General features: G+C 42.0%; 1 protein-coding gene across 1 annotated transcript in view; it reads right to left on the bottom strand.

Moving 5' to 3' along the window:
- The window catches only part of DNAI1 (dynein axonemal intermediate chain 1), a 204656-nt gene that overhangs the window by 173418 nt on the left and 4789 nt on the right, over nucleotides 1-26449 (bottom strand). The window contains exons 2-5 of the mRNA XM_089498025.1: nucleotides 17480-17524; nucleotides 7240-7338; nucleotides 6115-6195; nucleotides 1416-1542 (exon numbers count right to left, since the gene is read on the bottom strand). Of these exons, the coding sequence (XP_089354151.1) occupies nucleotides 1416-1542; nucleotides 6115-6195; nucleotides 7240-7338; nucleotides 17480-17524 (352 nt within the window). The remainder of the gene's footprint in view (nucleotides 1-1415; nucleotides 1543-6114; nucleotides 6196-7239; nucleotides 7339-17479; nucleotides 17525-26449) is intronic.

Here is a 26449-nt window from a genome sequence, read left to right as displayed (position 1 = left end):
CAGGCTATTTGGCAGCTTATATATCCCGAGAGGGCCTTCTTGGTGGCTGCCCCTAGACTCTGGAACTCCCTTCCCAGAGAAACCAGAATGTCCCCCTCTTTGCTGTCCTTCCGCAAACAGACTAAGACCTTTTTTGTTCAGACAGGCATTTAAAACAGAAAGCTTTTAAAGAATATCCTGGGGATGATGTGTTGTTTTAATGTGTATGGATTTAAGGAACTTTTATCTTTTTAATTGTATTTTATATTTAAACAAATGATCTACTTTAATATTACAATAGTTTAATTCCATTTTTAATTGTCACTTTTGTAAGTTTTTAATTGTATTTTTGTAAGTATTTAATTGTACGTTTTTAGACTGTAAGCCGCTTTGGGTCCCAATTTTGGGAGAAAAGCAGGATAGAAATTAACATAAAAGATAAATAAAATATCTAGCATCTGGGCCGTATGAGTGGCAGCCGGCAGTGACCGGAGCAGATTAACTGCCCTTCTGGATCACAGAGGCTTTTGAGAACTGAATATGTTTAAAGAAAGGGCTTTTAACAGGAAGATATCTTAGTTATGAAGAAAAGGAGGGATATTATTATTAACAACAACGAGGAGCAGAATGGTGTTGTGGTTTGAGTGTTGGATTAGTAGTGTGGGAGACCAAAGTTTGAATCCTGCATTCTGCCATGGAATCCCACTGGGAGACCTTGGGCAAGTCACTTAGAATGGAGCCAATGGCAAAACCCCTTGGAACAAATCTTGCCCAGAAAATTCTAGGAGAGGGTCATCTTAAGTCAAAGTCCACTTGAAGGTACATAATAATAACAACAGCAACACTGTTTAAAACTGATTGCTTTCTGTTTATTGATTACGATACATTAATCATAACAAAGATAATTCAATGTTTCTGCTGGGCTTTGGAACAGTCTTCAAAGATAGACCTAATTACTATATAAAGTTTTAGTTAACTAGCTATATTTTAAAATGCTGCTTCTAATTCCTGCAACATGAATGTCTGGCCAGTAATTAACTTCATTTTGTATTTGATGTTATATTTTATATTTGTATGATGAGTTTTTCCTATAAGAAAACAACAGGAACAATGATACTAATAATGAGAGCCACCAGGTGCCACTGGAAGCAGGCAGAGATCACATAATGAACCAATGGGATCATATAAAGTTAATGCAGAATGCCCCAGGTTCATTTCTTATAATCCTCCATTAAAAGGATTTAAAAATATAAGTGAGGAAAAGATGTTAAACCCCATCTCTCCCCCCACCCCCCACTATACAAATCAGCAGATCTCCAGCAGCATTCCCCAACCCTAGGCCATGAGAGAAGCATTTCTTCCAGTCAGCAGACACAGACTGTCTATTCCTGGTGTGTTACTTCAGAACCTGTTGTCTGCCAGCTCACAACACTTACCAGAGATCTGGCTGTCCCTTACGCTCTGCCTCCGACCCTCATCTGAATCTCTGGAGATCAGGTTCCCACAAAGGGAGAAATGAACAGCAACTTGCTCCACGACAGTGGTTTGTTTGTAGACTCTCTCCTAAGGAAGGAAGGTGTACAGGATCAAGAGATAGAAAGAGAGGAGACAAGTGCTGCTGATCTATTCATACTTATAAGAGGAAGAAGCAACTTTTGAAGGCTGCTCATTCATCCTCACCAATGAACGAATGGGCCAACATCCTAAATCGCTCCAGCATTAGTGCAAATATTCTCTGGCACAGTTATGTTACACAACCCCTAAACTGAATCCCAATGTTGCAAAATGTAGGTAGATGAATGGTCAATGCACATGGCTGACTATTCATTTATTTAATGTGTACCCTGCCTTTCTTCTACCATAAGACCCAAACCAAATTCAGGCAAAATCTCATGTTACAAAATGCACAATATGCAGTGTTCAAAGAGGCAGGGTGTGTTCACACACTACTCTTTGTATTCTAATACACTAAACATGTGGAACAGTCCCACATGCACAACTCCACTTACACTGCAATAAACTAGATGCAACCACTGCGCATTGTACAAAAATATAACTCTGGATGCATAGCGTAGCTTATACCTGCACATGTCACTAACTGGATGTGCCTGCCAGTGATGTATAAGCATCGTGTGAAGTGCAGACCTTGTGACCTTGGTTCAGTTCCAACCATCACACAATTTTCTTGTCCTTTTAGGAATTTCTATAGCTAAGTGGAGGTAAAGTGTGTGAATTGCAGACAGGAGGTTGTAGCTTCAGTCCCAGGTGTGGCTGGGATGCTGCCAGTCAATACAGATATTTATTGAAGTAGACCAAGGGAGGGAATCACCCTCCAGATGTTGTTAGACTACAAATCCCAGCAGCTCAAGACAGCATAAATAATGTTGAGGAATGCCAGGAATTGTAGTCCAAAACCATCCGGAGCACCACATGTTTCTGACCCTGATAAAATAACAACAACAACAACAGCAGCAGCAGCAGCAGCAGCATTTTTTTATAATGCCATTTCCACCAAGGGGCAGAACATCAAACATATATAATCAAAAACAGATGGTAAAACACAGACAATAAAAATTCTAAAATGCTAAAATAACATGTTAATATACTAAAACAACTCCTTATCTGTTACTACCCATCTTGGCAACCTTAGGCACATTCAGCATGTTAGATCTAGATCTAATCTGCATTTCAGAAATAATGCAGCTTGACACCGCTTTAACACCATTGATTTCCACTGAACTTTGGCTCAGTCCTATGGAATTCCCGGATTTGTAGTTTGCTGTAGCACCAGAGCTCTCTGAGAGAGAAGGCTTAACGTCTCACAAGATTAAAATTCCCAGAATTCCATAGCCTTGAGCCATGGCACTTAAAGCGGTGTCAAACGGATTATTTCTGCAGTGCAGGTCAGACCCTGGAGACCTGTGATCTGACAGACAGAATGCTGCTTTTAACATTTCATACAAATCAGACCGTTGTCACTTCTTGTAAGACTCCAGAACATGTCAGGTCAGTGTCAACAGAAGGCCAAGCAGTTTAAATCATGAGGGAAAGGATATCCACTAGGCTGCAGTTCCAGCATTAAAGGAGTCCATCAGCATTCAGTTCTGGAATACTGTGTCAGCTGACTCTCCCAAACAATTAAAACATACCAAACCTTATAAAGCCCTTGCAGCCAAGCCAACTCACCTGTGTATGGTTGCATCTACCCTGGAGAATTAATGCAGTTTGACACTGCTTTAACCGCCATAATGCTATGGAATTCTGGGATTTGTAATTTTAAGATATATTTAGTCTTGTCTGTCAGAGAGCGCTGGTGCCACAGCAAACTACAAATCCCATGATTCCATAGGATGGAGCCATGGCAGTTAAAGTGGTGTCAAACTGCATTAATTCTGCAGTGTGGCAAAAGCCTGAGCAGTTTTTCCTCAGTGTGAGGATCCTGCCTGCTTTTTATGAGACTGCAACCCGCAAACTGTAATCCCCAGACAAGTCATGTTTTTGGAATATAGCTCCCAAACCAGCATGATCAGGGGATTTGGGGATCTGTAATCCAAGAAAGTAATTTTCCCAGCCTCTGGTAATTCCTGCTTGCTTTTGGCCTTTTATCTGCTTTGATGCTTTGAACTCTGTCTTATTCCTAGTTTTTAATCTGTGCTTGCTTTTTGCTCCCTTTGCTTCTTGTCTGCCCAATCTCCACCTGATTCTTGTCCATCTGCACCAGAGCTAAACTCCCATTACAAGCCATTTCAGGGTTTAGCTGATGCCTAGCACTGCTTCCTGGCTGTCAGTGGCTTAGATGGTAAGCAAGCATGGCCTGATTTTTATTGATATGTAAACCACTGGGGCAGTTTTTCAGCTGAAGCAAGGGCTAAAAATACTTTAAATAAATGTGCTATGCCAGAAATGGCAAGTGGTATTCAATACAGGAAAAAGATTCTGGATCTAAATAACGTATCTCAGTTTTCTACAACTGGAGAACAGTATTTTAGGAGGGTAATTTCCCCCTCAATTGCTGCAGCTTAGAAAAGCAACATCTGACACCTTCAGCATCAAGGGACAAAATAAAGGATCACATTTTCAGCCTGAGTAAAATGTTTCAGGTTTTAATAGTTATTTTGGTGCCTTGTGCATTTGTCTTAGCTACCTTGAAGATGCCAATAAAAAGACCGGATCTCAATAAATTACAGTGGGACCTTGGTGTCCACAGACGTGCCATTTGTGAATTTGAACATCTGCAGACACCAAGCCTGCCTTGTGTCCAATGGCAATGCATGCACATGGCCGTGCCGCCATTAGGGATAGCCCCCGTTGTCCCCAGTGGCGCCCGTGTGCATGCACCGCCATTGGGGACAATGTAACTTGAGCATCCATGGATTTTGGTATCTGCAAGGGGTGGGTCTGGATACTGAGGTCCAACTGTATTTAAACGAATGAACTAATAAACCTGTCCTGAGTATTCTATTTGTAGATTAGGAATCAATTTTCTATAACAAGGATTATCTAACAACCTCAAAAAAATCCCAGCAACAGTGTTTTCTTATACTGTGAGACTGACTTCCTTTAATTGTTTGAAACTATGCTCTGTAGGCACCAGTTTAAGATGTGCCTGCCTTCCAACTGTTGCCCATTGTTATCCTGTGGGCCAACCAAGGTCCAGTGAGCTGCTGGCTGGCCAGGAAAAGGAAGCGAGGTGGTAGGAAGAAGAGGAGCACATGGCTATTACTGCTGCTGCTGCCAGCACTGCCCTTTCTTGGCCTGGTCAGCAGTCCTGCCAGTCATGGAAGGGGCTGTCAAGTGGCAGCAGCACTTTACCCCACTAGTGATGGCAGCAGGTGGAAGGCAGAGGAGCCCTGGCTAGTGAAGGGGGTGGCCAGGGGATTCTGGGGATGGACAAAGAGCGGCCGCCCCACTGGGTATTTACCTGTCTCTGATGTGTCACCTGGTGTGTTTCGCACCCACCCTAGTGATTCCCCTAAATATAAGAAGTAGCTTTCCAATGAATGGCAACAGAGACACCAATATGGCTTCACAGAGCTTTCTACATAGAGAACTGATCCCTGAGGGCAGGCAGAGTAGGAGACAGACAGTAGGTGTTTGCATCTGCCTCATCTTCACCCTACCTCTCCCTAGGATGAAAATCCATGGGTTAGGATTTCTATGCTATTTGATAGCTTCCATCAGGCTGACCTGATAGAAGACTTTTCAATGCTGGAAAGCCCAAACGGCTCTCTCATATTGTCATTGTGTGTGTTCTTTTTTAGTGCCACCCTTATTTCATTTTAAAGCATTTATATGCAAACTACCTCAAAGAAAGACAATGCATTAAATATTTAAAAGAAGTTTGCTGAATGCCTAAATATTTTATATAATATTTTTCAAAAGCACTTATATGCTGCCTTTTTAATTAAAAAATAAATAAAGGTGGCTCGAAAAGAATAGCACACATACACACAAACACAAACAGGGGAGTAGAATTGTTAGTCCAGAATATCAGTATGCAAAGGGATCTTGTAGCAGTTTTGAGACTATTGTAATATACTCGGCTATAAGTCAACTTCATGTATAAGTTGAGGTCAAATTTGGAGGCTAAAATTATTGCTTTTGATATGACATGTGGATAAGTCAAGGATAAAATTTAGGGGCATGTAAGAAAGAATCTAAAGGATGATCCAAAAAAAGGCAATGCCAAAACATTTACAAAATTCCAGCTCACCGTAAAGACTGGATGGATGAGAGAGTGGTCAATGCTTCTAGAACAGATTAGATTCTTGTCTTTCACCAGGGGATGGTTTGTGTGTGTTAAATAAACACACACACACACACACACACATATATATAAGCTGAATTGGTTTTTGGGGGGTTAATTTTTTTGATAATAAAATTTCTAGACTTATACATGAGTATACAGTAACTGTGCAAAAGAAACTGTACCATAAGCTTTCGTAGATTTGGTCTACTTCCTCAGATGCAGCGTGCATTTGAGGAAGTAGACCAAGTCTAGGAAAGCTTATGCTACAAGTTCTTTCACACAGGGGCGATACAGATGGGTGGCATGCAGCTGGGATGTGTGTTTGTTTGTAGCAAACAAATGGTCCACATTTTCCTTAAGAGTTCAATGAAGGGGAAAATACTTACTTTAAAATTGTATCGGACAATGTTCTGTGGAGCATGAGGGTTGTTAGCAGTCAGAATCCGGGTGATCTCCTCTTTCAATTCCTGTGGCAGGGAAAAGTTAACTCAAACACAGTCCCCTCCTCATGAGATTAACGTTTAGAGACCTACTGTAATTCTTCATAACATTTTTTGTTACAATCGGCTTCTGTTAAATGGGAAATTTTTCACACCTGAATCAGGTTGTGGGAACTGTGCCTGGTGAGCAAAGGAAACTTAACACCCCCACACCCCCACACACAAAAGTCCTTTTGAAGAAACTACACTTGTAGAAACTTGGTCTTTGTGTTATAGCATGGTAAGTAAAGACAGAGCTTTGAAATGTTATTGTTTGAACTATGATCCTTCAAATCTTCTTGTGTCCATTCTACCTGGAGGATTCGAGGAGCTATAGTCCAAACAAATGACTTTTCCCTACTCTGAGCAAGGCACTGAAAATGTTCCTGCTTATCAATGAGCTTTGCTTTGAACAGAAGCACTGGAAAGGAATCATGGTTCTCCAGTAAAATCACAGCTGTAATTTCTTATGTTTTTTATGATTTACTTACTTGGACATTTTGTAAGATATAGCTGTGTTAGTCTGTAAAATCAGTATGCAAAGAAATCTTTTAGCACCTTTGAGACTAACTAAAGAAAGACGTTGGGAGCATAAGCGTTCATAGACTTGAGTATACTTTCTCAGATGCATGTGGTGGAGTGGAAAGCTCCTGCTGCCAACTTCTTTCTTTCAGTTAGTCTCAAGGGTTCGTTGGACATTTTCTGTATTTCATCCTGTGGGTTCACAGCTGATTAGAAATCATGGCTTGCTTGAGTTCAACTATTGTGTATGTTTTTTAATTGCATTTTTTTTTAAAAAAAACAGTAAACTGTTTTAAGTTCTAGCTGGAGGGGGAACAAGATATAAATAAATATAATAATAACTATTATTATTATTATTATTATTATTATTATTATTATTCACCTAGTGAAATGTTGGGCTGAATGAGGTTTTGAACCTGGGGCTCCCCTGTCCCTGCCTGATGTTGTATGTACATTCTACAGGACTATTCAAATCAGACTCTAAAACGATTCCAGTCCACATTTACTCACAGCATCTGTCAACTCCAGCTGGTCCTGGGGCTTGAGCAATGTCTTGGCCTGGGACCATTCATCTGCCCCCTCTCCCAGATCGACACCACTGTCGTCATCCTGGAAGAACAACAAACAACAGAGCCAAATGATGAGCCCTCTATCTGACCAGAGAAACAAGACATTAATTCTGTTATCAGTGCTACATTTATGAACTAATTAAGTATGCTCCAGTTTAGAGGTACAGATTATGAAGGCTCTCTAAATACCAAAAATAACAAAGGCTTCTTCAAATTCTGTTAGATTAATGCATATTTTTGCTAATGCTAGAGGGTCTCTTAATCCTGATATAAATTTCTGCTTCAGTGTATTTTAATCTGGCCCTGGATACATACCAACAACCATGCTAAACCTCTGGATGATTTGGTCTGAGGCTGCATCTGCACTGCAAAAATAATATACTTTGACACCACTTTAACTGCCATGGCTCTATGCTCTGGAATCCTGGGATTTGCAGTTTGTTGTGGCACCAGTGTCGTCACTACGGGGGTGCGAGGGATGCGGATGGCACCAGGCGACCCCCTAAAGGGGGGGTGACACCACTGTTCCTCAAACACCTTTTGGCAGAAATGAGATGTGGCATTCACTTTCTTTCCTTTAAAATGCTTTAAGAGATGGGGAGAGTGAGGCGAGGCTCAGAGGGAGGAGAAAGGAGAGGCCCTAGAACTTTTTAAAATTAAAATTTGAAATTTGAATATTTTTTATAAAATCAAAATTTTGAAAAAATATTCTTTTAAAATTTTCTAAAAAATCACATTTTAACAAAATATTCACTATGTATATATAAATACATGTAGGTTGTGTGCATGATATTGTAATCTGAAGGTATAATTTTAATGTTGCTAGTTTATGTCACAACTATTAGCATGACATTCAGTGGTATGTGGGAATTACGATTTACGAGTAACATGGGTGCAAAAAAAGCATTACTAAGGCTTCTGTACAATGTGAAATAAGAGGATATCAATGGGGGGGATGACACCATGAATGACTGCACCGGTTGACACCAACCCTAGGGACACCACTGTGTAGCATCAGAGCTCTCTGACAGAGAAGGCTAAACAACTCACAAAACCACAAACCCCAACATTTCACAGTATTGAGCCATGGAGGTTAAAGCATTATTTCTGTGGTGCAGATGTAACCTAAGACAGGGATTTGACTCTAATGTGTTTGGGATTTTTTTAAAAAAAGATTATTGCAGAGGAACCTGATATAGGTTTATAAAATTATGCTGACAGGAGAGATAATTTTTTCCTTCACTTTCTCAAACTTGGATCCATCCAGTAAAATGTCGAGAGGTGCTTTGATTGTGTGTCCCTCAATGGCAGAATGGGGTTGGACTAGATCTCTCCCCACTCTATGATTCTATGAAATCTGAAAACCATCCCCTAACAGTGAAGAAAACGTGCCACTTTGACAACTGGGTTCAGGACATGCTCTGTTCCTTGTTGTGACACCATTAAGTATAACTGCAATGGTTCTAAGGAGTTGTTGTGTGCCTTCAAGTCATTTTTGACATACGGCGACCCTAAGGTGAGCTGATCATGGGGTTGTATTGAAATAATTTGTTCAGAGGGGGTTGTCTTTGCCTTCCTGATCCCCCGGTGTCCTAGTCCAAAACTCAAACCACTACTACACCACACTGGTTCTTCTAAGGAATCATCCCCACATTAAATGACTAACTATCACTGGGCTGCCTGTTCTTTGTCATATGAGATGCTCCCTATATGAAGCTTGGTTGGGACCATGTTTATTCAAATTTTGGTCCATCTCTCAAAGGGGAAAATTAAATAGCAGGAAAGAAAAACATTCTACTCTGGACAGGTAGTTTTGCCTCCCTGTCGATGCACATCTCTCGCTTTATTTATTTGGAGTCAAAATAAATTTGTTAAAAAGCTTACATTTAAAGTATTATCCAATGGTTTATAGCAGACCAAACTCTCCCTGGTGTCTCATAATGTCAGCATTTTAAATGAAATTTCAAAAAAACAGCATTTGCCAATGAGCTGTCTCGGATCCACAAGGGACACAACAAGTTGCAACAAGAAGCCTTGCCCGCAAATGTGCACAAAAGAATTTGTGGAACAAATTTTGTGCCACAAACAGAGAGAGATTTTATTATTTGAAGGGGACAGCTTTTGATCAGGAAGGTACCATAGACAGAACCCACATGGGCTACGGTTGTCAAAGTCACTCCTATTAATCATTCATTTCCTTTCTTAATTTTTTATCCATTTAATCATCTTGATTTGAAGAATGACACTTTCAGCTCCCCAATGATGTTCCACTTCCTGAATTAGTCATAATTCAGCACATAGCGCACTGATGGACTGTGACTGCACAAGGTAAGCAATTTCAAGTGTCACCTGTGTGAGATGGTTTAAATGTGAAGACAAGCAGGCATGACACGCTTGACAGAGAGACATTAACTGTAATCTAGAAAACTTATCTGGAACTGCAGTGCAGGAAAAAGAATGCCTCTCCTCTTTTTCCCTAACAAAATAACTCTCCCAGTCTGAATCTGCACTACAGAAATAATCCAGGCTGACACCACTTTAATTGTCATGTCTCAAAGCGGTGGAATCCTAGAGCTCTCTGACAAAGAAGGCTTTAATCTCACAAAACAACAGTTCCCAGAGTTCCACAGCATTGAGCCATAGCAGTTAACATGGTGTCAACCTGGATTATTTCTGGAGAGTGAATTCAGCCTCAGAGTGGTATAAAGAAGGAAAAGTTCTCACAGCAAAGCTACAGTCGCTCCTCCTTTCTCATGGACTTGAGAGAAAGTTGCTCCTCATAGGACACGGTTTCCAGAACCTTCACCATTTGGGACACGCTCCAACTTTTCCACATCCTTCTTAAATTGTGGTGCCCAGAACTGGACACAGTGTTCCAGGTGAGGCCTGACCAAGGCACTATTACTCCCCCTGATCTAGACACACTCTGTGTGTGTTTCCAGAGAAGAACACTGTCACTTATTTATTTACATAGGCCCTCTTCAGATGGGCCTTTGCGGCGCCCCCATCTCATGCTAGGGTTTGGCCGAGGGTGCACCGTCCAAATTGGCCTCACCCCTAGCATGTGACGGGGGGCATCAAAATGGAGGCACCCTGTACACACAGGCGCCACCATTTTGATGCGACGGACACTTAGCATCTGCATGTCCTGGCGTCATAAGTGCACCATTGGCGCAATGCGACGTCCTTATGGCACCGCAAGAAGGACCGGCTTTTTGTGGGTCCTTTTTGCTGTGCGAGGGAGCCACACGGTTTTTCCCCTGTGGCTCCCTTGTGCAGCAAAACAAGGCATGGGCAGACCGCCCTTTTTGGGTGGTCTGTATCCCGCCTTAGTATATTTATTTGTATCCCGCTCTTTTCCCAGGACTGGGACTCAGAGTGGCTTCACAGCATTAAAAACAGTACAATTGAAAACATTTTTTTAACAAAAGTACATTAAAAAGCAAATAAATTATTACGGTATTAAAACAGATAGTCATTAAAAGAATAAAACATATTTTAAAAAGATAAAACTATATATAGAGAAAAATTGTATCAAAATTTTTAAATTGGTCCAACATCCCAGCCTGTCCTTATAGCAATTCCTTAAATGCCTATGTGAACAGGTAGGTCTTCACTTGCCAGTGGAAGGCCATCAAGGAGGGAGCCGTTCTGATCTCTCTGGGCAGGGAGTTCCAAAGTCTAGGGGCAGCCACCAAGGAGGCCCTCCCTCGCGTCTCCACCAACCATGTTAATAAGCTGTGCTTTAGTGCTGAGAAACAGAGTGCTAGGATATGGCTATTTCTGCTGGAAAGCAGGGATTTTCTTTTTTCCTTCAGCAAAAGGCTGCACCCTCGGCAACTCAAGTGAGTAATATCAGGGCGCCTCTGTTCTCCCTATTAAAGAAGGGATAAAACCCTGTACGAAATCACACACACACACACACACACACACACACACACAACTTGTTTACCCTTCTAATTTTGTATCTAAAACAATTTGTGCTCAAAAGCCAATCCTGTTCATGGCAATGTCTTTTTTTCTCTGAGTGCTCCTACACTCTCACTCTGGGCAACTCATTGCTGTGAAAAAGCACAAGTTATTTCTTGCTGTTGCCTGCCATACCTTCTGTTCCACATATCTGCCACTTCTCATGGTCTTGTAGGCTATACCTCAGTAGTCCTCAAACTTAAAGTGCATCTATACTGTAGAAATAATGCAGTTTAACACTACTTTAACTGCCATGGCTCCATCCTGGGATTTGTAGTTTAGTCAGGCACCAGCACTCTTTGGCAGAAAATCTAAAGACCTTGTAAAACGACAGATCTCGGGATTCCATAGGATGACATGATAACACTCAAACTGTCAAACTGCATCATTTCTACAGTGTGGGTGCACCCTTAGATTCCTGGCCAATTTATCGATTCTGTGCCACTGAAGCCACAACTACTGGCAATGCTGCCACTAAATTGGTAAGACGGTGAAAGCAACTGAAAGGAATTTTAAATTTTCGAATTGTTAGTGATCTGGGGCACCAAGTCATTGATTAAAATGAGTTTGGGAACGTGAGGTCAATTTCTGCCCTTTGCTTTGCAAGGTTGCCATGAGCTGAATTTCAAGTAAATCTCTCTTTCTCTCCACTCTGTTTTCCCCCAGCCAGCATTGCTTAGATGGGTGCCTTGTAAGGATGCAGCCGATGCAGAAGCTAGGGTCTTAATTGGATCTTCCTATGCATGACTGCTCCCAGCAAGGGTGAATGGAATATTGATCAAAGGATTGCTCCATTCACCGTCCAGCATACACTCAGAGGCAGAGAGCAAGCTGGTCTCTGGGGAACCCTCCCTCCAAACAACAAGGAAAGGACTTCAGGGGATGGATGCAGGTGGGGGAAGGAGCTGTGATTCCAGCTTACAGGGCAATGTCTAAGTTTCGCATTGCTTATGCTTTCTGCTGTGTCCATAATGTCCTTTTTATTGATGCAAAGCCATATGCAAACATACCTCCCAACACTGATAATTCTAAAGCCTATTGAGCAGATTAAAAAAATAATAATCTTACATCAGCCATATGCCTAATACCAAGTCAACAACAAGCACATCTTTAATAGGCATGCTAGTTTGAGTTCGTTTTCTTTTTTTAAAACAGATGGGTTCAGATAGACCACAGGCTTTTAAAAGAAGGTTTTGTGAGAAAACTCAACTGTATCCTTTAAAAGCTTGCTCAGAAATTCCATCTTGGAGGCTGCAGAGCCTAATTTCAGCATCTTCCTCTTCATCCTTTGAATAGCATCCCTGTGCTAAGGCACTGAAACTTTCTGCTGTCTGATTTGGAATCTGTCATCTGATATGTCCTTTCTAATGGCTCAAGAAGCTTTGGGTTGGCCTTCTTCCTTGATGCCTGTGAGTTCAGATTACATCCAACATTGATCTTATTCCACATTTCCTCTGTTTTCCAGGGTAGGAGCTGTTCACTTATAATCATCATCATAATAAATTTTATTTATGTTTCCCCGCTTCTCCCATTGGATTGAAGCGGGGTTACAGACTATAAAACCATTACAAAACTATTATAAAATATAAAATATAAAAATACAATCTATATTAATACACACTCATATCGTATAACATACATATCCAGGGTAAGGCAGAGGATCAAAACAACCAACTTGTATATCTTATTCTTCGGGGGGGAAAGCTTGACAGAAGAGGAAGGTTTTTAGTCTCTTTTTGAATGTATCCAAGGGGGTCACAAGACGGAGCTCCTCGGGAAGACTATTCCAGATCCGTGGGGCTGCTCTTGAAAAGGCCATCTGGGATGTGGAAATGTATTTGGAGGATGGTGTTACCAACAGATTTTCCCGGATGTCGTAAGTGTGCGGGGCGGATCATATGGGAAGATGCGATCCCTCAAGTAACTCGGGCCCAAGCCATGTGGGGCTTTATAGGTAATAACCAACACCTTGTACTGTGCCCAAAAGCAAATAGGAAGCCAATGAAGATCTCTCAAGATAGGTGTTATATGGTCAAACCTAGATGCACCAGTGACCAATCTGCCATGTTTTGTACTAACTGAAGCTTCCGGGCTTGATTCAAGGGTAGCCCCATGTAGAGCGCATTACAGAAATCTAAGCGAGAGGTTACCAGAGCATGTACCACGGTTTCAAGATCCCTTTGGCCCAGGTAGGGTCGCAGTTGGCGTATCAACCAAAATTGATAGCAAGCACTTCTGACCGTCACATCTACTTGAGATGTCAACTGCAGACAGGAGTCCAGAAGTACTCCTAGACTGCGAACTTCATCCTTCAGGGGAAGTGTGACCCTGTCCAGGACAGGTGGATAAACTTCCTTCCCCGGGCCTGGGGAACCTATCACAAGTACTTCCGTTTTCTCTGGATTCAGTCTGAGTTTGTTTTCCCTCATCCAGCCCATTCACAGCAAACAATTATCTCAGCACAGTCCTTTTTAAACTCTTGAACAGGAATGCTCCAAGCCACTGCAAGAAGAAGAAAATTTTGCCCCCCACCTTCTTATTTGCAAGGTGTGCCATAAACCTTTTTAAAAACATAACTTCAACTTTGAAACTGTCTTTCCAGCTGAGGTCTCTGGTGGTACTCAACTGCACATACTTATATTTCCATTTACTCTGTCTTTTCAAAATCCTGCACACTGTTGTTTACTTTATACATATGTTTTTACCTTTTTCTGAGAAACATGCTTCTATTATGAGTTTATTTTAATTGCGAAGCAAAAGACTAGTAACCAAGATCCTGCATTGAAATGTTGTTGTTACTGTTGTTATTGTGTGCCTTCAAGACATTTCCAAATTATGGTGACCCTATCACAGGGTTTTCTTGGCAAGATTTGTTCAGAGGAAGTTTGTCATTGCCTTCCCTTGAGGCGGTGAGAATCGGACTTGACCAAGGTGGATTTCATGGCTGAGCTGGGAATCGAACCCCGGGCCTCATTCCCACTACCTTTTAAACTGGATCGTGATTCAGTACAAACCGGTTTAAATGAGCATGGTTCCCACTTAATCCAAATCACTGAAGCAATTCCAAAAGGGGGCCATGCTCTAGACCCATTTAAACCACGTCTTTTTGATGCGGTTTTTTCCCACTTCTTTTCAACTAAATCGATCTATTTTTCAATAAAGCGATTCAGCCCAAGTGTGAACCAGTGCGGATTTGAATTAGCCCCATTCTCTAGATATTGGAAGATTCAGAAAGAGACATATTTTTAAGATACAATAGCAAAGTTGTTAATAAATAAATGGAAATGTTAATAAGATGATATAAAAGCAAGTTACATAAGAGAATATGATGGAAATACAGGTAGATCAGAAGGAAACAAACTGTCAACATTTGAGTAGGAAGTTAGGATGATAGGAGTTGTGGTTGAAGATTTAAGTAGGTTATATGGAAGGTATTAATGGGGAAGAAGAGAAGATGAAATGAAAGATAAAGAATGTTAGTGAAGAGGGTGTAAGAAAGTTCAAGAAAGCTGGGATAAAGATAAGAGAAGGTAGGGAGAGGGAGAAGATTTGGAAATGGAAGACTAAAGTTAAGTTTATAAGAGAGGGAAGTAGAGGATCTATACAGGAAGATATGTGAAAAAGTTACAAAATACCCTGCTCTTGTATTCATGTTGAATCTTTATTTAGATTATGTAACTTTATTTAGATTATGGTATGACTGATGTGCTCAGTAACATGTGATTTTAATTAATAAAATGTTTATATAAAAAAAGAATTAGTTCCATTCCTGGCCTGCCTTCTTCCATCGCCAGCCTGCCTCCTCCATTCCTGGCCTGCCTTCCCCGGCCTGCTTTCTTCCCTCCCAGCATCCTCCATCCTCCCCACTTGCTCTGTCCAATAATCGTGCCAAAAAGAACCAACCAGTTAAAAGGTCCTCTTTTGTAATGGGAACAAGGGACCTTTTGAAATCAATTACAGACACGGAGCGAAGAAATTGTGTTATACTGCCAGTGGGAATGAGGCACTGGTCTCCCAGAGTCATAGTCCAATGCAAACACTGTGCCAGTGGCACAGTGTAAATCTAGCTTCACACAGGTTGAGCGGTGGTCGCACTCCATCACCCTTCTGCTGCAGTTGGTGGGTGGTCACCTAGGTCAGGTGGAAACCTAGGTGCCTTCATCGTTCTCACCATGGAAGAGTAGCTCTTTTGTTTGTATCAGCTTTTTAATTTGGTGTTTGTATCCAAACCTCTGCATACATACTGTTGCACACATTCACAGTCTGGAATTTATCTCCCCTGCTCTACCAGCGTCACTTTACAGAAGCACAGGCAGGCAAACAGAATGATGGGAAAACAGAAAGGCTATTTGATTAAGTAAAATTTAAAATGTGCATGTGTGTCAAGAATCCCCTCACAAAAAGAATCCTGTTACAGCTTAGGTATTTGAGCATTCAAGGGAGGGAAAATAATCTCCTCCAAGTCTCTGAGAGCTGATCTTTCTTGATTTGGCATAGCACACACGGAGCAAACCAGAGGACTGCACAGAACCCAAACAGGTGGTGGTTATGGAAGGCAAGTGCTAAAACTACAGATTCCTGGAAGATACTTTCTTCTGCTTTGGTGCTGAGCTGTATTTTCCTGGTGCTTCATACAAGGAAGAACAGATGAACATGGAGGAATGAGGAATTGGAAACGTACCTTCTGGATTAGCCACTAGAAAGTGTACCAAGATTTCTTACATGCTGAGATCTTCTGTCTTATTCACAAGTGGCTCTTCAGATCTTTGTGGAATTCATGAGATAGTTACTGTGCATCCAAAGGGCCTGTGTTGCTGCTTAGAGTTAGAAAACTCCTCAGTTTTGAGGCAACTTATGGGCCTGGGGCCAAGGCAAGTTAATCCAGTCAATACATGGAGTTGTGAATGTGCATACTTGTAATTCATTTGTGAAATGACCCTGTGGAGACTAGGAGTTCTCAAAAGCAACAACTGGGGAACCCAACTCTATTTTAGAGAACAAAATAATTATATATTCTAACCAACTGCAATAATCCCTTAGGTATTAGAACCATGACTGTTTATAAGTACGTTCACTGAGAACTCCCTCTCCAAATCTTTGTGGGGCACCTGTACATTCTTTCAAAGCCAGCTCCTTTTAACTAAGGAAGGGTGCAAACCTTCAGTGTTTCCAAATCTTCATGGACTACGTGGCTGTGGCTGTAGTGCAAAAGTAGTCTGATCCCTCAAGTTTTCTGGTTTACTGCCATAATGCTCACAGCACTGATTTGGTGTGCTGCTTATGTCAGTTTAAACACAAAGAAGGAGCAGGTGTGCTGTTAATGCCCCCACAGTGTTCTTTCCCACCCTCTGCACATGCTGGCCCTAGCCAGGGGTGTTACTGGAGGGGTACAGGGAATGTGGACTACAGTGGGTGACACCTGTTACCCAGCAGCCCTTCAGAGATTTTGGCCCTTCCCTGCCTGCTGTTGTTTCTTCTCCCATTTCGCCTCTCCTCCCCATGTTGTCTCCCCTGGAGTGGTTGCCTGCCTGAGGAAGACAAGATGAGTTACCACTCTGGAGTAATACCTATCCTAGTGATGCCATTGGCACTAGTATTCCAGTTTGGAAAGACTGTTCAAGAGCCTGATGCAATGTCCCTTTTCCTGCAACTCTCTGCACTCGATAGTGATGCCAGCACAGAACTGCACAGCTCCTAATGGCTGCATATGCAGAACAATGTTGCTGGTGCATTTCAGCATGGCACAAGAACATGGCTGTTGAGAGATGTGTGTCCATAAAGAACAATTTATACCAGGTTCCTACAGCACAGCTAGACAAAGATTTGTCCCAAGACTGGCAAAGCATTTTGCCCATTTCATGTCTTCTCACACTTTCATTCATTTGTTTAAATGAAACATTTAGAAAGAAAACAGATAAAACATATTATACTGTTACGAGGATAGAAACCTCATTGTCTAAGAGCATGAGATGCGCACAAGAATGCAACCTAAGGGTCAAAAAGGTACGTATAGCTAATTTTATTTAAAGCAGTGAGGTCTTCTCCCACGTAGGGAGCATTTCGGATGATGGTGCTGGCACATTAAACAACTAAATACAGTTCTCTCCTACCACTCCAATTCCAAAGGTATATAACTAGGGGAAAATCCACTGGCATCATGTATTGACTTGGGGGGGGGGGGGGGGAATGCATTGAGAATCTAAATATCTTACCCGTCTCCTTAAATTTGTTTTTGAAGGTTTAAGTCCAGCTTGGCTCTGGAAACAAGACAGAAAGATGTGCAGTCAGTTAGTATCAGATGTTATATTTTATTCTATTTAAATGATACAAGAAATCAACAGAGTTTTCTAGAATGACTGTTTAAGCCAGAGAATCCAATTCATTCATACCAACTATTATATACATTTATTATATGCTGAAAAAGTCATATCCAACAATGCCCAACAAATAAAAATATAAATAAATATCTTTTTACTAGATACTTTTTATCATATTTAGTAGATTTATAATATGTGTTTCAAGATATAGTGTTTTCTCAAGATGGCATAGAAGAAAGAAGAAAAGAAATAAAATCCATATCAACACTAAAAACTGACCAAACACAAAGAATGTTAGAACAGCAATAAAACTATGTAATTTTAGCCAGCAGTCCTGTTATTTTTGCCTGCAATAGGGTTACATCATAAAATCATTCACAACAAGATGAGCATGCAGATAGCTTCCTACAATGTGTCAACAGCCCAACAACAGGCTCACTCACTTTACATAGAAAAATGGTGGTCAGTTGAATCAATCCATGACCATTCTCTTGTAAAAGGAGCTTACTGGGTGCTAATATAATATCATTAAAGCAGCACTATTTCCAGAGCATAGATTAATTTAGGCCCAACCGAGGCAGCAAATTGCTAATTTTTGAGCAGCAAACAAAGCCATGTTGCTATTACCCTCTCAGATGAGTCTATAAAAGTATTTATCTGGCAGGAAAGGCAATTGACAAGACAACGAGAAGATAATTGTCTTGGGCACTTGCACGTATTTCAATTAACTCGATATAAAGGGCAATCAAGTAAATTTGAGTAAATTTGTTTTAACTCTATGATGGGAAACCTTTAAAAACTTAGCTATGCGTGAGAAGGAAATGAGGAGGAATGAAAGCTCCTCAGTCCCAAATCTCTGCCCTAATTCTTGTCTCAAAAGCAACAGATGAGATGGTAAGGCTCTGCCTGGACTTTACCAATTTAGGTGGTGGGCGAATCAACTGATTGAAAGTCCTTGACCGAAAAATATTCCCTGCATATATAAATGTGTTGGTTTCAGTAGATGCAAGAAAGTGTTTTTTAGGAGAAGACATTCAAGGGAGACTCCCTCTGCACTCTCAGATGATAACTGTCCAGGTTTACCATTTCATCTGCTGTTTTGTGAGAATGGGACCTCTGTCTCATTGTTGTTTAACAAAAGTTGAACTGAATTAGATAAAATTTCTCATCAGTAAAAACATACAGAAATTTAAATATAAAATCAAGCTATCAACAGAATGAAAAGCAAGCAACGCAACAACCTCATAAAAGACAGTATGGGGAACAGGGATTGTTCAAAACCAGATAGACATTTTACCAAAATCATTATGGAGAAGGGCCACTCCCTGAAGGCTGTAGGTTGACCTTCCTACATTTGGCATGAGTGCATATCTGAAGAAGGTATGCTTTATATAAAATGCCTCTGTTTTCTGCTGCAATACAAGCTTCTGGTATGGTGGGAAATGGGATTTGGTTACCAAGTGTGAACAGTTTTGCCGTTGGGCATGAATACACCTAATGATGCTCTTGAAAACACTTAATCTGCAGTACTATACCCAAAGTACATTGAAATAAAGCAAAACAAAACAGAATCCAAGATTATACATTATTTCACAATTGCAGCCCTATCATTAATTTTTTATGTCCTATGCTTCTTTGGAGATCAGTTTAAGAAGAACACAATTCTCAGCATATGTAAATGCCAGCTGCATGATTAGTTCTGTTGTGCTCCCCTTTTTCTATTTATAACTTGTTTTATTCACAAGGACTCGGGTGGGTAAGGGCATTTGCTGCATGGAATGTGCCAATCCATAAAATATGCATAACATTGTAATGTAAGAGATTATTTATAGGCCTGAGAGATAAAAATCCATCCATAAACTATACTTTTAAGGCTATATGGCCAACGTGTGCTCATTAGCTAATTATAGGACCTTCATCAATAATATATTAAGCATCATTCTCCATACTGAAATGCATTAAGGATGGAATATAGTGGTGATGAAGCCTTAAGGAGTGACCGGATGAAAGCGGCCCATATGTCACAGGATTGACCCAGCAATAATAACAATAATGATGATGATGATGATCATCATCATCATCATCCAAGAAAAAAACAGCATCAAGTCATCAGGCCAACTGAGAATCTAGAGGCAGCCAAAACTGGTAGAAAGGCTCTGAGAAGGAAAGCTGGAAGAAGGAGGTACCAAGGCAAGGAGAAATAAGAGGCAAGGATTTAAGGCAGTGGCAGCCCATATGAAGCTCTAGTACAGGGGTAGGCAATCTTTTTGAGCCGGGGGCCGGGTTGCTGTCCCTCAGACAACTGGGGGGCCGAAGCCAAAAAATAAATAATTAAATAATTTTTTTAAAAAAATTAAATATATAAATAAACCAGGACAAATGTAGGACAAAATTTTCAAATGGAAGACACTTTTTTTTTAAAAATGGAGGACACGCGAAAAAATTTGCTGATTTTTTAAAAAATGTTAATATAAATGCATGTTTCTGAGGCTTCTATAGACAATTGCCCCCCAAAGGCCCCGGCGGCAATCGGTGGCAGGACCAGGCTGGGGCCGGTCCCAAGGCCTTGCCGGGCCGCATCCGGCCCGCGGGCCGCAGGTTGCCTACCCCTGCTCTAGTACCTACAGTAGACCGGTGAGAAACAGAATAATGGAATCTTAGAATTGTAAGGAACCATGATGTAGACCAGTGATGGCGAACCTATGGCACACATGCCAGAGGTGGCACTCAGAGCCCTCTCTGTGGGCACACATGCTGTCGCCCTAGCACAGAGTTTGTCAGAGTTTCTTACTAGAAAGCCAGAGGGACGTGGCACTTTGCAAGAAATAAGTGGGGTCTAGGTTGCAATTTGGGCACTCGGTCTGTAAAAGGTTCACCATCACTGATGTAGACTTAGGTCAATTAGCAATAACAATAGCATATACTTATATTTCTATACTGTTTATCAGTGCACTCAGCACTCTCTAAGCAGTTTACAATCTGTAAACCAATTGCCCTCAACAAGCTGGGTACTCATTTTACTGACCTATAAAAAGATGAAAGGTTAAGTCAACCTTGGAGCCCTGGCATTGAACTCACAACCTTATGGCTACAAGGCCGGCATTAACCACTGCGCCAACAGGGCTCCCGAATTGACTTGGATTTAAGTCGGATTCAAGTCATTTCAATGACTTGACTTGAACTTGACTTGACAAAAATGACATACTGACTTCACTTGACTTGAGACTTGTAAATTTTTTGTGACTGACTGATGCCATTCACTTCAAGCAGCAAACAAGAACTGCCCAAAGAGCATGGGGTGCATTTCTCGGAAGGGAACAGTAATTGCATTGAGCAATGAGCTTGAAGCAGAAGGGTCTGATCTGCAGCAGGAACAGGCTGCCAAGCAGACCTCAACCCTCACCTCAAGCCCACTGCCTAATGTTTTTGCTGTTTCTCTCCAAGAAACACACCCTGTGTTAAAAGGTGGCGCCCAGACTTAAGACTTGACTCGAAAGTATCTTGTAAGGACTCGAGAATCTACTTGAGACTTGAAGGTAGAGACTTGAGACTTGGACTGAAAGACCTGAATACATCACTACAAGGAACTAACCTCCTGCCATGCAGGAATAGACAACCGCACTCCTGAAAGATACCCATACCTTGCCTTGGTATCTCCTTCTTCCAGCCTTCCCTCTCAGAGCCTTTCTACCAGCTTTGGCTCTCTCTAGATTCTCAGTTGGCCTGATGATTTGTTGCTGTGACTCTATTAAAAGACCTCCAAAGAGAGAGATTCCATCACTCTCTGATGCAGTCAATTCCACTATCAATCACCTCTTACAGTAAAGACAGTCTTCCAAATCTTTAGCTGGAAATAGGTAGCTGTGGGTCTGAGGGAACCTTTGCCATCCCCCATTATGAATTCTACCCCACGCCACTGGGTCCTCTTTCTCTTCCCCCCTTCTCTCTATTCAAACTATCTCCTTTTCTGTCCTTTCTCATACTGGGCTGTTTCCTGTGAAGCCTACCAGATGGCCCAACTGATAGCAAGAATGGTAATGGGACATACAGTGAATATAATGTATGGGTCAGCCATAAAAGCTGATGGTGCAAAGCTGCAGAACATCAATAGCCCAGGATTGCATAGCTTGGTGTCACTAACAGGAGCATCTGTGACTTTAGCATCTAAATGAGAGCATGCAGCTCTCCTAGGGTTGCCATAAGTCAGGACCTCCAAACCGGGACAAATGTAGGCCAAATGTAGGGCAACATTTTCAAATGTAGGACACATTTTAAAAAATGGAGGACGCGCAAAAAATTCAGGGTTTTTTAAAAATGTTAATATAAATGCATGTTTTTTAGACATGATCAAAATGGAGGACATTTTGGCATTATTCCTAGACAGATGGCAGAAATGTATTTGCCCTTGGGTTCAACTGTACTTCTCAGAAGTGTGTACTTGGGCAAGGGACTGTGGTTTTTCTTCACTGCGCATGAGTTTGTAAAAATCACAGCAAGTTACATTGGCCGTGCCTCAGAGGCTTGTTGATATCAATATCACCACCATCATCATCACTATAATTGTCCAAGAAAGGCAGACTTGTTAGCATTCAAAGCACCATAAATACACAGAAAATGCACTTGCATATATTTAATAATAAAAAATAATGGGGAAAAAATAAAAAACAAGGCAGGGGTGTATATATTTCATAATAAAAATTAATGAAATAAAATAAAGAGCAATAATAAAAATTAATGAAATAAAATAAAAAGCAATAATAAAAATTAATGAAATAAGATAAAACAAGCAATAATAAAAATTAATAAAATAAAACAAAAACAAGCAATAATAAAAATTAATGAAATAAAATAAAAAGCAATAATAAAAATTAATAAAATAAAATAAAACAAGCAATAATAAAAATAAATGAAATAAAATAAAATAAAAAGCAATGATAAAAATTAATAAAATAAAAAAACAAAAAATTAAGTATTTTATATTTTTAAAAATTAATTTAAACAAACCTCCAAGGCAGACCTGAAATGGCCACTGACTCACCTTTACACCTCCTCCTCCTCCTCTTCATCCTCCCCCACCTCAGTGCCTCAGCGTAAGGGCTCCTTGGGAAGCCCCGCGTGAGGGCGCGCATGTGGAGGATGCACGTGCGTACGCTGCCACTGGCCCATGCTGTGGCCGGGGTGGCACGCGCAAGGGAAGAGGAGCCCATCCCCTTTGGCCAGCTGGTCAATGGCCAGCTAGCCCAAGGGGACGGGCTCTTCTGTCATAGCCCCACGCACGCAGGGGAAAGCCCCGCCGCGGGTGGCGCGGCAGCAGCGGCGCACGCAAGGGAAGAGGAGCCCGTCCCCTTTGGCCAGCTGGCCAATGGCCGGTTGGCCCAAGGGGATGGGCTCCTCCGACATAGCCCTGCGTGCGCGGGAAAGCCCCGCCGCGGGTGGCGCGGCGGTGGTGGTGGCAGCGCTGGCGAGGAGGAGGAAGGCGGCGCTGCCCAAAAAGAGGAGGAGGAGGAGGTAGGTTGGCGGCCAACCGCATTAGCGGCCGCGGCAATGGCTGCTTGAGCAGGGCCGGCCCGGAGCCGGGACAAAGGCTGGGGTTGGGGGGAACCAGACCGGGGCAGGCACGGGCCCCCCAAAAGCGGGATTGTCCAGGGGCCCGCCGGGATATGGCATCCCTAAGCTCTCCAGACATTGTTGGGCTATGGCTCCAATAGCCTTCACCAGCACAGCCAGTGGCAAAGAGTACTGGGAGCTGTTGTCCAACAATATCTGGAAGGCTGCATGATTCCACTCCTACTCCAAATGCTCCCTTAAATAAGTTTATTTGGTATTATTCTGGGAGATGTTCAGTTTAAGTGAAAAGGACACAGTTTTAGAGTTGAGAAGCAAAGAAAAATGACTCCCTGCTTGTCCTTTGATTTGGCACATGAACAGAATACTTTCAGAAGAGGTGTGCCTGATTCAAGATATTATGGTGGCACACAGGAGATCATTTACTGTATATAATCATGTATAAGTCCAAAAACTTTAGTCAAAAATTGACCCAAGACACCTGAGTCAACTTATCCACTGGTCAATGTAAGTACAGTCGCCCCTCCATTTTTACAAGGGATCCATTCCAGATCCAACAACAAAAATGGAAAATTGCCTATATTCAAGCACCATTGGCTTGAATGGCAGTGCATGCACTCCCCATTTTGTCCCTCCCCAGACAACCTCAAATCGCGAAAAAAGAGGGGCAACTGTACTGTACTTTAACATATATATATATATATATATATACACACACACACACACACACACCATCCCCTGGTGAAAGACAAGTTTGTAATCTTTCCTGGAAACACTGACTCCCCTCTGCTCTCTCATTCATCCAGCATTTAGTGCAAGCTCAAAAGATTATGTCTGCTGGAATATTGTAAATTCTTTGACATTGTTTTCCTTTGCTTCATGCCCCTAGGTTTTACCCTCAATTTATCTACAGATCATATAAAAATCCATAATTTTGGTCCCAAAACGTGCCCTTAATTTATACATGGAGTTGAGTTATAGTCGAGCGTATACGGTACATCTTGCTCTGTTCCATGGACTCAGAATGGCTTAGAGCCAATTTAGTAAAAGGGCTTCAGCAGTGTGTGTCCCCAAGGGTTCACAATCTAAGGATTATCTCTTTCAAACTGTTCATGTCTCTTTAAAAGCCTTGCATATGCTACATCTTCCTTTGTCTCACTCCTTTCAGTGTCACACGATTATTGATATTGAATAAGTTAATCAGCAGAAGGCATGCTTTAAGGAAGACACTCTAGGAAAGACAATTAAGCAGAGAAGACTTTTACCTGCCATTAAAGGGAGAAAAAAACTGTTTCCCCAGAGAATTAGAAAAAGAGCAACATAGCATATAGGTTCACGTTGCATTAAAAATCATTTACAATTATTATCTTTAAAATTATTGTTACTGTTCCACTTTTTTTCCAGTCAGGGACTCAAGGTGACTAACAAAATTAAAACAGGTAGTTTCAAAATTTGCATCATACAAAAGGGTGCTCAGCAATGGCTCCTCTTCATCCTGGAGAGAGGTGACCAGTGGGGTGCCACAGGGTTCTGTCCTGGGCCCAGTGCTATTCAACATTTTTATCCATGACTTGGATGACAGGAAGCATAGTTATCAAATTTGCAGATGACAACAAATTAGGAGCCGTAGCTAATACCCCAGAGGACAGGATCAAAATTTAAAATGATCTTAATAGATTATAAAGCTAGGCCAAAGCTAACAAAAAGAATTTCAACAAGGAGAAATGTAAGGTACTGCACTTAGGGTGGAAAAATGAAATGCACAGATATAGGATGGGGGACAGTTGGCTTAAGAAGACTACATTCAAAAGGAATCTAAGGCGGGTTACAGACCGCCGAAAAGTGGCGGCCTGCACCCGCCCCTTTCCCCGCCGGATCAGGGCCTCAGTGGTCAGAGCGGCAGCCGCTGAGGCCCCGATCCGCCGCTTTCCAGGCTGCGGGGAAGCGGCAAAAGGCCCCTTCCCCGCAGCCTGGAAAGGGGTTTCCTGGGGTTTCAAGCCCCAAAGACACCCCGCGGGGGAGGAGGAGAAAGGCCCCTTTCTCCTCTGCGTCGCTGGGCAAACGGATGCAAACGGAAAAGGAGCTCCGTTTCGGAGCTCCTTTTGCGGCCAGGGAAGGGGCGCACTATTCGCCCTGGCGCGGTGCCCCATATAAAGGCGGCACGGTCGTGACGTCGTAATGGCGGCAGCTGTGTGGAACAGCCGCCGCCATTTTGTGCGCGCTCTGTGCATGCTAGGGTTGGGGGCGTCCGGAAAGGACACCCCTTTCTAACCCTGGCACGCGCAGAGTGTGCACTTTAAGGCCCATCTGTAACAGGCCTAGGAGTCCAAGTAGACCGCAAGTTGAACATGAGTCAACAGTGTGATGCGGCAGCTAACAAGGCCAATGAAATTTTAGGCTGCATCAATAGAAGTACAGTGTCTAGATCAATGGAAATAATAATGCCCCTCTAGTCTGCTTTGGTCAGGCCTCACCTGGAATACTGTGTCCAGTTCAGGGCTCCACAATTCAAAAAGGATGTGGAGAAACTGGAGCGTGTCCAACGGAGGGCGACTAAAAAGGTGAAGGGTCTGGACATCATTCCCTATGAAGAGAGACACAGAATAATGGAAAGGAGATTCCACCTTGACATTAGGAGGAACTTTCTGACAGTAAGGGCTGTCATAGAGTGGTGAAGTCTTCTTCATTGGAGGTCTTTAAGCAGAGGCTGGTCATCTTTCTAGAGTGCTTTTTTGTGTGATTTCCTGCATGGCAGAATGGGGTTGGACTGGATGCCCCTTGCGGTCTCTTCCAACTCTATGATTCTATGAATACCCAGCCATAACACTCCTAGCAGATGGCCATCCAGCGTCTGTTTAGAAACGGCCTCCAAGGAAGGAGACTCCACCATCCTCCAAAGCAGTGTATTCCACTGTCGAACAGCTCTTACTGTCTGGGAGGTCTTCCTAATGCTTAGGTGGAATCTCTTTTCCTGTAGTTTGCATCCATTGCTCCATGTCCTATTCTCTGGAGCAGCAGAAAACAAGCTTGCTCCATCCTCAACATGACAACCCTGGTTTCAGAAATCAGTGTTGTGAGCGCAAACACAATCCCAGCACCTCCAGGGATGAGGAACCATATCATGCCACAAACATTAGGAAACAGAGATTGGAAATGTAGCTAGTCTGGACTACAGCTCCTAGAATCCATTAACTAGGCTGACTGGAAGGTTAATTATTGTCACTTTTCCTATCTCTTCAGAAGTGTAATACAAGTTGCCATCTCCTCCTCCACCAACTTTCTTTTCTGTCAGATCAGCGG

Source organism: Sceloporus occidentalis, unplaced genomic scaffold (genome assembly GCF_023333645.1).
Source record: "Sceloporus occidentalis isolate IW3139 unplaced genomic scaffold, rSceOcc1.0.p SCAF_1, whole genome shotgun sequence".
Taxonomy (NCBI): domain Eukaryota; kingdom Metazoa; phylum Chordata; class Lepidosauria; order Squamata; family Phrynosomatidae; genus Sceloporus; species Sceloporus occidentalis.
This window is presented reverse-complemented; position numbering and strand designations above follow the sequence as displayed.